This window comes from Chrysemys picta, chromosome 3, assembly GCF_011386835.1.
Source record: "Chrysemys picta bellii isolate R12L10 chromosome 3, ASM1138683v2, whole genome shotgun sequence".
Taxonomy (NCBI): Eukaryota; Metazoa; Chordata; order Testudines; family Emydidae; genus Chrysemys; species Chrysemys picta.
In genome coordinates, this window is record NC_088793.1 from 28,830,014 (window position 1) to 28,845,457 (window position 15,444).

The following is a 15,444-nucleotide window of genomic DNA, read 5'->3' on the forward strand; positions in this document are numbered from 1 at the left end:
TCGATCGTATGTAGCCAGTCATGTCCATAGTTTAAGGTTATGAAAGACAATTTCTGCCGTAAGCATGATTTTAAGAATGGCCTTACTTGGTCACACCAATGGTCCTTGTAGCCCACAGTGGCTGGTGCCAGATTCTGCAGATGAAGAGAACAGAACGGCATTTTATCGAGTGATCCATCCCCTGACATCCACTCCCAGCTTCTGGCAGTCAGAGGCTTAGGGACACCTGGACCATAGAGTTGTGTCCCTGGCTAATAGTCGTTGATGGACCTCCATGACTTTATCTAATTCTTTTGTGAACCCAGTTACAGTTTTGGCCTTCACAAAATGCCTGGCAATGAGTTTCACAAGTTGACTGTGTGTTGTGTGAAGAAGTACTTCCTTATGTTTGTTTCAAATCTTCCCTGCTACTGGCAGAGTCTGGATGCAGACTGGAACTTCATGGTACACATGCACTTCTTTCCTTTGGGGCTGCAGACCCAGATCACCTAAGATCTCCAAGATGTTCCTCAAACTGATCCCCAGATCTCTTCATATGCCAATCACATCTCTTTCAAGCTGTTCCAGTTTATTCTTCCACTATTCAATACAACTACATTTAACACAGTGAATGCAGCTGGAGTGCCTGCAGATAATTCCCAGTGACCATTGCTAGCTTCAGGGGTTGTGTTACCTTAACTCTGTATTTTCTGATTTTGAAAAGTTTGAGTTTTGCTGACCTTGATATTCTGGAAGGGCATGAGCAATCTTAATGAATTGGGCAATCTTAATGAAGTTTTCTGCCGTTTAATCTGTACACATTTATTTAAGCAATTATATGGCTTAACATACATTTATTCACATCCTTAATTTTTATAGTTTTATGTTCGAAAATGGTGAATGACACATTACTTATTTACAGGATGATTAACATTAATTTTTTAGTCGTGACTAGTCAAGCTGCATTTGGATGGAAATCAAGTAAAAATGCCCCAAAACAGCATTTTAATTTTTTTAGTTAAAAACACCTAAGTGTGCAGGATACATAAGGAAAAAAAAGTTTATCAACATGTGTTTTGTATTTAAAATTAACTGATTTATTAAACAAATGGAGTGTTCTCTGTTGTAGTTAGTGAATTGAATTGATGATTTCTGGTAACAATGTCTTTCAAGTTTTTAAAACTGGAAGATCTCATTCTCTCATACTTCATTTTTATTCATAACTTGGAAGAGAAAAACAAGCTTTCCTCTTTTTCAACTCCTAATTGGTTCTCAGTTTTGAATTAACTTGTCCTTGAACTGAACTAGTTGAATAAACTGAAATGAAGAGAATATTCTCTCTGTACCTGCAGAAAAAGCTACTGCTGTCAAGAGCTGGTTTAGCACTTCAGCAAATTCTCTAGTTCAGGGTGCTTAGCCAGCGATTTCCCACTATTTCAGTGGTTTAACTTTGCTCTAACTTCGGCAGCAAACATGTACTGCTTGAATATTATTATTTTTATGTAATTTAAATGATTTTAATAGATTATAGTAGATTTTTAGGCTTTAACATAGGCTGTCATAATTTCAAATTTAATATTGAAAAAGGTTTTTTTAAAAGAAAAGTGTATTTAATTTAAATTAAAAAATCTGATAAAATAAGATTATTTTGATTGGGGGAAAAAAAAGAGAGTTTTTAATCTACCCTATCCTAGCTCTAATCCACCAAACACCAATCAAAGAACGGTCTCTTCCCCCTCTTGCATGCTCACTGTAGTCAAAAGACTACAATATTTTGACATCTTATTTATTGTATCTTAAGGACCATTTTGGTCCTGAAATTAACAAATGAAGGTGTCCAGTAATACAGATAGGTAGAATACTTTCTACATGTATTACTAAACTTTTTATATTCTTTTACTTACATTTAAAAAATGAAATATAGTATATATTTCAATTTTACTGTATGCTAGATATTTGTAATTTAAAACACCCATACAAATAAAAAAATGTGGCCCTAAAATAAAGGGAAAAGTTACTCTGTATTGCTGAACTGAATTTAGCCTATTCTTACTGAGAGTCTTACTTTTCTTTTTACACTCTTTATTAAATTGGTTGGGCAGGATGGAGTTTTCAAGATGAGCCTTTCTCCAGATGGAACTCTTCTGGCAGCTATCCACTTCTCAGGAAAACTGACCATCTGGGGAATCCCATCTCTCAAACAACAAGGAGAATGGGATCAAAGCGACCAGGTACATGAACATTTAAATATAATAAATATTTTAATCATGAGTTTAGCTTTACTAGGGATTGAGAGATGTTCTGGATATCTGTCATTTTAGCTACCAATATTTCTGTCTATTCATCTGCTTGTTTACAAGGTGCCCTGTTTTACTAATACTCTAATTTTAGTGTCTTCTGGAACTTTGAAGGGGCCTTTCAGATGAAAAAACACTGGTGATATTGGAATAAGTTAAAAGTTGAAAGTGTTGAAAATAATATGTAGTTGACCAAGCCCTAAGTGTGAAGAGAGTAAAATAAACAGGTGCAGGTAAACTGAAACACTGTTTCAAAACACAAATCAGTTGAGTATGTAGCCTTTCAAGTTATAGTTCTGGAGGGCTATGTGGTGCAGTAGGCTAATGCATTAGTCTTTTACCCTTGTAAAGTGGTACTTCTCTCCTGAACAATGACACTCCAGAAGAACTTGCTTTTCAAATGATGACATCAAAAAGCTATGCTCTACCTAATACAATTTATCTTAGTTTTGTAAGCATCCAATTCAGTGCAGTAAAGACAACAATGGTCTTAGCTAATCTTTAAATAAACTCCTTATTACTTCAACCATACGGTGTGCTGGAGTTGTCAGTTAATGATGAAAAGGCATTTGCTTACCGTTTGAAAAGTGGCAGATCTCGAATCATGAACACTAAGAACTCTGCAACAGAGAGTCCTGTGGCATCTTTAAGACTAACAGATGTATTGGAGCATAAGCTTTCGTGGGTGAATGCCCACTTCGTCGGATGCATGTGGGCATTCTAAGAACTCTGACTTCTCTTGCCTGATTTTGGAAACCATTTCTTAAATATTAGATATTGACATAAGCTTTGTCTCTCTTACTACATGTGTTGTATAGTGTTCAGTTAATGTCTTTAAAAATCAGGATAGAGTGCACTTTCCGTCCATAGTACCTGCTTTTGAAAACCAGAGTTCGTATCTGAGTCTGCTCTAATTCTGCCTACTTTCAGGTGCAAGCCTAGGTGGTGGACTTTTTTGGTTAATGGCATGTAGTTGATGCACTGATCTGATTTCATACTGTGTATCTAGGAGGGAACATTTCATGTTTTAGGCCAGTTTGAAAAAGTACTTTGATATTTTAGCCATGCAAGGGTCTACTTGCATCGACCAGGCTGTGGGACTGAAAACAGGTTTTGTAACCAGACAGGATGTTCGGTGTCCAAACATGTGTTAGAAGAATTATTCTTGATGTTTTCTACTTACATTTGTATCCACAGAATTTGTTTATATATGTTGTGTATAAATGTCGTTCTCATTTGTTTTAGGGTTGATCAATTCACAGACTCACTGTTCTTTCTGAGTCTACAAAGTCCATATGTTGATGAATGAATTCCCAACCTATGCTGTTATGTAACATCTTCAATTACTAGTTGTTCACTGCGATTTACTGTCACCCAATATCTTTCTGCACAACATACTAGCTACTTTAGGGCTCATGATATAAAATATTTTCTACCATTTACGATCATTTTTGTGAGATGATTTAAATGCCTCAGCTTCTCTTTGTCTATATGAAATACATCCAGCTGTTCCCACAATCTGTTGAACTCTTCTGCAGTCCATGAGTTGCACAGCAGACACCACAAGCTCCAACATAGAGCTTTTGTTTTTTTTAATGATCTGTAGATACAGATTTTCATTGATTTTTTTTTTTTAACTGTTTTAATGATTATTTCCATATCTGGGCATTATGAGGAGCATTTGCAATTAAGTCTTCCAGAAAGATAAGAGACCGGAATGCTTATTGGGACTCATTTCATAAGGCGTACTAATATGTGAAGAGGATTGCGGTTCATAAAAATATTCGAAAAGATGACACTACACTCCAAATATAGCCTATGGACATAGCAAGCCAAAAGTTTGGATGTCCACTGTCATCCTGTTGTGTGTGTGAAATATCTTGGTTCAAGCCTAGGAGACTGCCATGACCAGATCCAGTCTTTGTTTATATTATTGACATTAAGCAGTCATGTCTGGTAACAACATTTAGGCTCCAAGATATAGTTCTAATTTACATAGAGAACAGCACTTCAAAGAATCTGTTGAAATTTTGGGAAAAGAAATGATGTAATTTTTATATTCTTTGCGCTTACAAGATCTACATCTGCATTGAGGTTTTGCCCCAGGATATTTACTACCTGTTACTCATTTGCCGGTGAAGCCATTTTCATTATTTTATGCATGTTCCAGTAGAAGGTGATATAAGAATTAACCTGACTTGCCTAGTGCAGAGCCTGTTTTAAAACTGGTTATATAATCAGTTGGTGTTGAATTATAATGGATATTTCTTCTTCGAGTGCTTGCTCATGTCCATTCCATGTTAGGTGTGTGCGTGCCGCGTGCACAGTCACTGGAGATTTTTACCTCAGTGGTATCCATCAGGCTGGCTCTCTGGTGCCATGTGCTCATGCATTGGTATAAGGGGCTTGGGCAACCCCGCACCCTCTCAGTTCCTTCTTACTGCCTGTGATGGTCGCTGGAACAACTCTTCTTGCTTTGGCAAGGCGTTCATCTAGTGGTTCTGTTATTTCCTCTTTTCTTTGCTAGTTTAGTTAGATTCAGTTTATTTTTTTCGTAGTAGTGTATATTATTAGACCCCCTCCCCCCAGTTGTTTTGAGGAGCATGCTCTCGGCTTTGAACTCTTTGCCTTCTGTGGCAAGCTCATTCTGGTGAGCGACCCGCACTCCAGCTGTCTGAAGTATCTGGGGGAGGCTCATATGTGAGAGTGTTGCCAGATCTGCTGCTAGTTCAAATGTCATACGAAAAAGAACAGGGAGGCTAGGCTAAGGTCCATCCTGATGGAAGCTGCACTCAGATGGGCTTTGGAGCAAAGCTGGTCAGATTCGGCACTGAATACTACTCTGGCAGCATGGGTTTCTCGGCACCTTTCCCTTTCATTGGTGCCAAGGAAGAAGCACAAAAAGCAACAGTCTGAGAGGGGGCACTTCCCAGAGCCGAGGAAGGATAAACACGGGGAGTGCAGTGGAGTGCAACCTATGTTGGGCCACTCTTCTATCCCTGCTCCACAAGTGGCACCGTTGACTCCGCCTTGCTTGCAGGTGCCATTGAGTCCAGTGTAAGACCATCCACTGACACCCGGGAGGACATCGTAGCACCAGTGGGGTTGTGGTGTCATCCACCCTGAAGGCATTTGCAGCGGTCAGGGACTTGATTGCTGTCCCAGTACTGGCAGGGCAAGTTCTGGCACCGGTGAGATCATTGAGCAGAAGGGAGCATGTTGCCCTGAGCTCCTGTCTGACACCGAACCCTCTGGTACCAACCAGAGGGAAACTGACTCTGCTCAGCAAAGACTTCCCCGCTCTGGCACTGTTCCCTAGACCATCAGCACTGGCCAGCAGAAACAAGGGGTACCGGTCCCACCCAAACTGACTCGTCCTCAGAGTCGGAGGTGGAGTCGTATACCCACCAAGATGCCGTTACCAGTACCCGATCTATGTCCCGTCAGATCTTGGTGCGGGTGCCCTCCCAGGCACCTGGCTAGGTGGTCTGTTCAGGTCCAATGGCCTTTTTGGACTCCCTGGAGTTCCAGCTGTTCATACTTGGGGGGAGGGGAGGGGAGGGTGTCCAAGAGAAGGGGCCCTCCGCTGCACCATCCGGCACCCGACCTGGACTCTGGTATCAAGCCGGGTACTGATACTCAGGACTTGGAGCTGTGTGATGTGGTTGGTGCAGAAGGGGAGGAGGAAGGCCCCCTGCCAGTGCAGGCCACTGCTATCACCGCCTCCTCCTCCCCAGACGAGCAGCTCGGTGCCGTAGGATGACTTTAGAGCTCACCAGGAGCTATTGAAAAGTGTGACTTCTAACCTAGTGCTGGAAGTGCAGATGCTTGAAGAGTCCTCACGCAGCTTGAGCAACATCTTACTTGCAGCAGCCCCATCAAAGGTGGTCCTATCCCCTCAACAAGGCCCTTATGGGTCCAGTCAGGTCCCTGTGGCAGACCATATCTTCTCTGGCCCCCCACTTCAAAAAGAGCAGAGAAAAAGTGTGATATTCCCACCAAAGGGTATAAATACTTCTATTCCCATCCCCTTCCCGGGTCTCTTGTGGTTGGAGCGGCCAACAAAAGAGATAGGCAAGGGCTGCAAGTGCGTCCCCCAAGCCAAAGGACTCAAAGAAGCTGAATCTGTTTGGTAAAAAGATTTATTCTCCTGGTGGGTTGCAGCCCCACATCTTCAACCACCAGGCCTTGCTTGGGAGGCATGATTATAACATATGGGACTCCATGTCAGAATTCAAGAACTCGCTGCCCCAGGAGTCCAGACAGGAATTCTCTGGTCTGGTGGAGGAAAGAAAGACCATAGCCAGGGCCTCCCTCTAGGCTGCCCTGGATGCCCTAACAAAAGGTTGACATCAGCGGTGGTCATGAGAAGATACTCCTGGCTCCAATCCTTGAGACTGCCTCCGGAGGTTAAGCAGGTCAATCAGGACCTTCCGTTTGAGGGAATTTCCCTCTTGTCCTACTAGATGGATCCAAAACTACATGGACTGAAAGATTACAGGGCCACCCTCAGGTCCCTAGACCTCTATCAGCTTAACTTCAGTACCCAGAAAGATAATGGAGCAAATAATTAAGCTATCAGTTTGCAAACACCTAGAAGATAATAAAGTGATAAGTAACAGTCATCATGGATTAGTCAGCAACAAATTGTGTCAAACCAACCTAGCAGCTTTCTTTGACAGGGTAACAAGCCTTGTGGATAGAGAGGGAGCAGTAGATGTGGTATATCTTGACTTTAGTAAGGCTTTTAATATTGTCTCGAATGACCGTCTTATAAACAAACTAGGGAAATACAGCCTAGATGGAGCTACTATAAGATGGGTGCGTAACTGATTGAAAAACCATTTCCAGAGAAGGGCATTTCAAGTGGGGTCCTGCAGGGATCAGTCCTGCATCCAGCTCTATTCAATGTCTTCATCAATGATTTAGATAATGGCATAGACAGTACATTATAAAGTTTGTGGATGATAACAAGCTGGGAGGGGTTGCAAGTGCTTTGGAGGATTTAAAATTCAAAATCATCTGGAGAAACAGGCGAAATGGTCTTAAGTAAATAGGATGAAATTCAATAAGGACAAATGCAAAATACTCCACTTAGGAAGGAACATCATACAAAATGGGAAATTACTGCTTAGGAAGGTGTACTGCAGAAAGGAATCTGGGGGCCATAGTGGATCACAAGTTAAATATGAGTCAACAGTGTAACACTGTTGAGAAAAAAAACAAACATCATTCTAGGATGTATTAGCAGGAGTATTTGTAAGCAAGACACAAGAAGTAATTCTTTTGCTCTACTCCATGTCGATTAAGCCTCAGCTGGAGTATTGTGTCCTGTTCTGGGTGCGCATTTCAGGAAAGATGTAGACAAATTGGAGAAAGTCCAGAGAAGAGCAAAATTAAAAAAAAAAAAAAAAATTCAAGGTCAGGAAACCATGACTTATGAGGGAAGATTGAAAAAATTGCGTTTGTTTAGTCAGAAGAAGACAAGACTGAGAGGGGACATATGAGTTTTCAAGTAAATAAAAGGTTGTTACAAGGAGGATGGAAAAAATTGTTCTCCTTAACCTCTAAGCATAGGACAAGAAGCAATGGGCTTAAATTGCAGCAAGGGCGGTTTACGTTGGACATTAGGAAAAACTTCCTAACTGTTGGGGGGGGAGGGGGCGTAAACACTGGAATAAATTGCCCAGGGAGATTGTGGAATCTCCATCATTGGAGATTTTTACACACCTGTCAGGGATGATCTAGATAATACTTAGTCCTGCATGAGTGAAGGGGACTGGACTAGATAACCTCTCAAGATCCCTTCCGTTCCTTTGACTCTATGATACCCTCGGACCTTCAGCCCTCAGCAAACGGTTATCTTTTCGTCTCCATCACCATGCCAACACCTGTTTAAGAAATGCAGCAGGGATTATAAGCACAGGCAACCGCCCCCTTCCACCTCAGCCTCATTACTGGGCTTGCACAGATATCTGGCATGCCCCAAGCAGAACTTTTGAAGGGTCACCTGAGGACATTATATCAGTTTCCAATACTGGATTCTGCCCCCCTTTTTGTTTTCTCAGACCATCTTTCCTACTTTAGCTTGGCATGGTCCTTCATCACCTTGGACTGTTGGGTGCCGAGTATGGTGGAGGAAAGTTATTCCCTTTAACTTTCTTCCACCCTTCTCTGCCACCCCCTCCCCGTCCCTCTTCAGTGACCCTTCTCATGAGCAACTTCTAGTCCTGGAGGTGTAAGCCCTTCTTCGGGTAGGGGCTGTGGAGCAGGTGCCTCAGAACTTGAGAGGGATAGGGTTTTACTCCTGCTGATATTTCCTGGTCCCGAAGGCCAAAGGGGATCTTTGACCCATCCTAGACCTGTATCACCTCCACAGTTATCTCAAGAAACTGAGGTTCTGCATGGTCTCCCTGGCCTCCATTATTCCCATAGTCCACCAGGTCTTGCTAGGTAGTATGAAACCATCTACTAGAGCGACTTACCTTGCCAAAAGGAAGTGTTTCTTGGTTTGATCATCCCAACGAGGCCTCTTACCAACTCGGTCACCCCTCCAGTCCATGCTGGAATAACTGCTCCATCTGAAATCATAGGGCCTAGCCATTTCATCGTTCAAGGTGCATCTAGCGGCAACCTCAGCCTTCCACCCTCTGATGGACAGTAGGTCGGTCTTCTCATGCAAAATGTCCATTTGCTTCTTCAAGGGATTAGAGACTTTACATAGAAATTTGTGAACTCATTCCACTGGGGGCCCTAAACCTGGTCTTGTCAAGACTCATGGGCCCTCCCTTTGTGTTGCTGGAATCATGCTCTCTGACATCTGTCTCCTTCCTGGTTGCCTTCCAGGTTGCCTTCCTGGTAATGATTACCTCAGCCAGGAGGGTCTCAGAAATCTTGGCCCTTATTTCAGAATCCCCATATACAGTGTTAAGGAGAAGGCTCAACTGCACCTCTACCCAGCGTTCCTGCCAAAGGTGGTCTCGCAGTTTCATAGTAATCAGTCTGTTTTCCTGCCTGTTTTCTTCCCCAAACTGCACAAAAATACGGAGGAGTGGCATCTCCATACATTGGGTGTTAGATGTGTCCTGGCCTTCTACGTTGAAAGAACCAAGCCATTCTGTAAATCCACGCAGCTCTTTGTGACAGTAGCAGGCAGGATGAAATGCCTACCAGGTTCGGCTTGGAGAATCTCATTCTGGATTGCTTCCTGCATTCGTACGTACTATGAGCAGGGGTGTTCCCCCTCCTGCCGTCTTGACAGCCCATTTGACGAGAGCTCAGGCTCCATCTATCCCAGTTCCTGATCCAAAACATCTGCAGAGAAGTGACCTGGTAGTTGGTACATACTGTCTCCTCCCACTATGCCATTACCCAGCAGGCTAGGGATAATGCCAAGTTTGGTAGAACAGTGTTGCAATCTGTATGTCCATGAACTCCGAGCCCACTTCCTTGCGTACCATTTGAAAGTCCTCTAATGTGGAACGGGCGTGAGCAAGCACTTGAAGAAGAAAAAACGATTACTAACCTTTCCATAGCTGCTGTTCTTTGAGATGTGATGCTCATTTCCATTCCACAACCCATCCTCCTGTCCATCTCTTGGAGTTAGCTGGCAAGCAGGAACTCAGAGGGTGTGGGGCTGGCTGGGGCTCTTATATCAGCGCATGAGTGCTTGGCACCAGAGGGTGGGGGGGAGGGATAGCTCAGTGGTTTGAGCAGTGGCCTGCTAAACCCAGGGTTGTGAGTTCAATCCTTGAGGGGGCCCATTAGAGATCTGGGGCAAAATCAGTACTTGATCCTTCTAGTGAAGGCAGGGGGCTGGACTTGATGACTTTTCAAGGTCCCTTCCAGTTCTAGGAGATAGGATATCTCCATTTATAAAAAAAAAAAAGGGGGTGCTAGAGCCAGCCTGACTGATACCACTGAGGGAAAAATCTCCGGTGACTGCATGCAGCGTGCGCACACCTAACGTGGAATGGACATGAGCAACACATCACGAAGAACAACAGTTACAGAAAGGTTAGTAACTGTTTTTTATAGGACAAAACATTTCAGAAATATGCAACTTCTACCTGTTTTGCACAGAAACATTTTGGTTTAATAAAATGTGGGGTGAGAACTGGCATGCCAAAAACCAAACAAACAAAATAAACCAGGTGATACCAGTGTGCTTTTGTGCTCCTTTAAAAAAACCAAACCAAACCAAAGGCTGAGGGGGGATATGATTGCTATCTTTAAATATATCAGAGGGATAAATACAAGGGAGGGAGAGGAATTATTCCAGCTTAGTACTAATGTGGACACAAGAACAAATGGATATAAACTGGCCATGGGGAAGTTCAGGCTTGAAATTAGACGAAGGTTTCTGACTGTCAGAGGGGTGAAATATTGGAACGGCCTTCCGAGGGAAACAGTGGGGGCGACGGACCTGTCTGGTTTTAAGATTAAGTTAGATAAGTTTATGGAGGGAATGGTTTAATGGTAAAACATAGTAGCCAAGGAAAACCAAGCAATGGTACGTAAATAGTATAATGGCCAACAGGGGTCAGGCTAGAGACTCTTGCCTACATGCTCGGGGTCTTACTGATCGCCATATTTGGGGTCGGGAAGGAATTTTCCTCCAGGGTAGATTGGCTGAGCCTCTGGAGGTTTTTCGCCTTCCTCTGCAGCATGGGGCAGGGATCACTAGCAGGAGGGTCTCTGCCGATTGAAGTCACTAAAACACAGGATTGGGGACTTCAACAGCAGAGTCCAGGGAAGGGTTTTGTGGCCTGCAGCATGCAGGGGGTCAGACCAGATGATCATAATGGTCCCTTCTGACCTTAAAGTCTATGAGTCTATGAGTCAAATCCCAAACTTTCCACTGCACCGAAACTGGACCCAGTCTGGTGTTTCAAGTGTCGAGAGGTGTCCTTTTGGTGTTGTAAATTGCTTGGGGCACGGCCATTATAGCCTCTATCTTCACAGTGTCCTGCATCCTGACTGTACTCAGTAAATAATAAAAGCTGTTTTTCTTTCACATACTGTGTGACTTGTGATACCGCACTGTGTGAGATTCAGCATCACTCTCCCACTGTACATCTTTGTATGCTCTTTCCAAGATGAAGAAAAATCTATTCCAGGACTCAAAGGAAGAAGCTGCAGGTGAAGAGGTCACTAAATACTGCTGATTCCTCTGCTACACTAGTCCTACAAGGGAAATGTTACAGAGATAACTGACTATAACACATGCTCCTGGGTTCCTAAGACGCAGGGGAATTTAAGAGTGACACTTACGTTCTATGATTTATAACAAGTAATTGTTCTCTTAAAACACTTCAGGTTAAACAAATCACATATAGTTTGGGAAAGTGGGCAGCTTAATTGGATATCCTGTATTTGAGAAATTCATGGGCAACCATTGCCATAGAACGCTGACCAGATCGGTGAGTCATTGGGTTATCCTGGTTTCTTATGTAGGACATGGTGTTAGGCAGGATACTGTATTAGATGGACTATTGGTCTGATCCATTGTGCAGTTCCTATATTTCTAAATTCAATATTTAAAGAAAGGGTCCAATTTGTACATCTGACCTAGGGAAGGAAGCTTGAATTTCATTCCAATGAGGATTGCATTTACATGGATGTAGTCTCAGTGATAATAGAGCAGTTTAATGGAAAATTGAAGGTGTTACCTTTCGTGAGAAGTAGTTAGATATAAAGGGGGCAAAATGTTTGCTTTTTAAAGATGATTGCTTACTAATATAGTTAATGTAACATTGCAACTTAATTTTTTTTAGCCAGGTTATGATGAGATCAATCCAGATTGGAGGCTTTCTACTGAAAAAAGGAAGAAAATAAAAGGTGGGTGATGTAGTCAAATTATTATGCTAAACATTGATGTTCTGAAAAAAAAATTACATTGATTAAAGAACATAATGGTTTTGATGAAAATCTTGCCTAGGATAGTTGCCAAAATGGTGCATCTTTCTTGAATTTTCAGTTCATTCTAGCTTAATGAGTATCTCACAATGCAAACATTTTAAAATCTGCTGTTAGGCATACCTTGCAGCTGAAATGTCCTTTTATTTATGGTTACACATAATATAGGGCTTTTTCATTCATGATAAATCAGAAGGTTGTGGATCCTGGCTCCATGGAAGGCTTAACGCTCAGCAAAAATATGTCTGTCTTGGAAATACATGAAACAATAAATTGTATGTTGCAGAAATTTGCAGAGTCCACCAGGAGGCCTCTTGGGATATATTGGAGCCTGAGAGCCGGGTCCACAGAGCTTGGTTTCTAAAGCCTAGGGAGGTGGGTGGGTGGGTGGGCTTTAGAGCCCAAGCTCCAGCCCTAACTGCAACCTCAAAGTGCTGTCTACATAGCTATTTTTAGAGTGCTGGCGTGAGCCCCGCTAGCAAAGATTTGCTCCCGTGGGCTCCAAAATGCTGTGTAGGCATACCTTTGTAGTCCACAATGCTAAATACACTTTTCGTATTTAATTCAGTCCTTCCCCTCCACACCAGCATGGTGAATTTTAAAAGGCTAGGAACAAGTTAGAATACTACAGGAGGTTGGTCTGCCTGCTTGTCTTCAGTTAATATTTTAGCTGAGAGCATGTTTTAATGTACTTCCATTTATACATGCAGTGTTAATGCCATGCTTGTACATCAGTATATGAACAATGTTTATATAGCCAGTACACACGCTCCCCGACTTACGCAAGTGTTTCATTCCGGAACGCCTTGCGTAAGTTGAATTTTGCGTAAGTTGGGGACGTATACCCGATAATTATGGGGGAGAAGGGGAGAAATGCTTATGGAACTTAGGGAACTTTTTGTGTAAGTTGGGTTTGCATAACCTGGGGAGCGACTGTAGTTTCACGGCAAAGAAGCTAATAGCTTCATGGTTCCACTGATACTTCTTGTTGTTACTTTCTTTGTATTGCTGTCTCAATCATAGATCAGGGCCGCATTTTCCTAAGTTACTTGTGGTGCCAGCCCCTAAGAGTTTACAGTCTAAGTGACCTGGCATGCACAATCAGAGTAAAGATTTGTCTAGGAGAGACATGGAAAAGTCCAGTTACAAAAAAGTAAGGTTATTTTTGCCCAATTACATGACTTGATTTAAAACAAACAAAACCCTTCTTGACACCATGCTTGCCTGAGATCAGTGAGTGGAAATCTTCTAAGGATCCATACAGGTGGTCTTTCCTTATAGTCCCTTTTACCTGCTTAAGTCACTGATTAACTTGATCAGAATAATTGGCAGTAGCAATAACAGCATCTACCTTATTTTGAGGAGATGGGTTTGGCTAATACAGTTCATAGCTATAGTTTAAAAATCTTTGCCAGTTAGTGAGAGGCCAGCATTCTGAACCAGAGAAGAGCCCAAGGAAAATGTGTTGATAAAATATGACTGCAATTTAAAAGCTGCTGTTCAGACACTTCTACACTTTCTGATATATACCCTGGTATTATCTATGTAACAAAATTCAAACAACCATCATTCAAAGTGAAAAGAATGAACTTAATTGAAAGGAGAGTGTGCTGTAATAGTTAGAAAATAAGGTGATGTCTGTCTTCTCTTTAAGGGTGATATCTAACTGCATAAGCAAATTGCCCACAAAATGTAAAATTCTAGATTGTAACTATTTTAAAAATGTCATCTTAATAACTGTTTTCTCCCTGGATGGTCATCTAAGAGTTCTGTTTTCAGTTGTGATATGTCCTCCAGCTGGATGCAATTTCTTCTGGATCCCATCCATAATTCTCTATGCATTTGCTAAAGAAATTCACTCTCCGCTGTCCTGAGGAGTGATGTACCAAATCTTTATCAAATGCTCAAAACCTATCCTACTCAGTGCAAGTCAATCAGCTTGCTGTAGATTAGTTTTTTCAAGCAATATTTGAAAAGTAATGCAGTTAAGTCAAAATCTATAATGGTTCAGTTTTACTTTTGTTAATACAGAGTTGACTGTAATTAAAAATACCATTGCTGTAAAATAGAAACTTAGTGAAGCGAGGCTGCGTGTGATGCTGCTGAATGTTAGAAATGTTTGTTTTGTTTTCTCCTTTAGATAAAGAATCCTATTACTCGCTAATGGATGTAAATTGGTGGGCAGAAAATGCTGTGATCTTGGCTCGCTACTCTGGAGCTTTGACTGTGTCATCTGTGAAAACATTAAAAAACTTACTGGGGAAATCATGTGAATGGTTTGAAAATTCCCCTCAGGTCACTTCTACTCATGATGGAGGATTTCTAAGCCTGGAGGTAATAAACATATATTAACAATGCTAAGAAAACCTCCACTGTAGTTTTATGTAGTATAATAAAACCTTACTTTTTTAATTTTGCTAATGTGCACAACCCAAAACGTTTATACAAAAGATGGCCATCTCTCCCACCCTAATAGTAGATGCTGTAATGAAATCTTGTCTTACTATGTTTTCATTGCATTTACAAATTGTTTTATCATACGTACTCTGAAGGATTATCCTAAATCATGAAAACAAATGAACAAAATAGTTTGAAATTTTGGCTTTTTCAGTTGCCTTCTTTCTGGCTAATGTTCAGAATTCACTCACTTGCAATATATTTTCTGGTCATAAGTATAAATAAACAAGGCCCCACTCTGTTGAGATATGTGCTTAGTTTCAGTATAGATTCTTTGATTTATTTAATTTTGTGCTACTTGGAAAAAATGGATTTTCTTCAAACTATTTTAATTAGAAGGAAAAATAATCTTGGCCACATGTGTGTAATTTTTTTTCATTCTATGATATATACAGTAACCAAGAAACTTTGTATCTACAAATTTGTACAGCAAGAATGGCAATTTGTGTGTATGTTAAAATGTATATTTATATCTATATATAATTGTATGAAAAATCCTGCAACCTGAGTCATCCTTCCTCAAGTAAAACTCGCATTGGCTTAAAGTCTCATGGATACTGGGTATGTTTGATTGAAGTGGGGAATACAGTATTTGTCCCTATCCCTTCTTCAGAGAAGAAATGCTATTAAAAACAAACTATGTAAAATGTGTTTTTGTAATTTTTTTCATTTATTTAAATTATGCCAAAAAAGCCTGTTGCCCTCCATAATAATGTATACCTGCAATTTTATTTCAATCCAAGCAATTAAATCTTTGATTTCCCTGTGAAATTGTTATGACATGTTGGTCTTG

The 15,444-nt window shown here is 41.3% G+C and overlaps 1 protein-coding gene across 6 annotated transcripts in view; it reads left to right on the top strand.

Annotated features, from left to right (window-relative positions):
- Positions 1 to 15,444, top strand: part of NBAS (NBAS subunit of NRZ tethering complex) — a 383,144-nt gene that overhangs the window by 54,716 nt on the left and 312,984 nt on the right. For all 6 annotated transcript variants that reach the window (XR_010599418.1, XM_005293091.5, XM_065587676.1 and 3 more), the window contains exons 12-14: positions 2,082 to 2,210; positions 12,053 to 12,116; positions 14,335 to 14,528. Coding sequence is in view for 5 of the 6 variants with exons in the window: in XM_005293091.5 (XP_005293148.2) it covers positions 2,082 to 2,210; positions 12,053 to 12,116; positions 14,335 to 14,528 (387 nt within the window). In the remaining variant the exon portion in view is untranslated. The remainder of the gene's footprint in view (positions 1 to 2,081; positions 2,211 to 12,052; positions 12,117 to 14,334; positions 14,529 to 15,444) is intronic.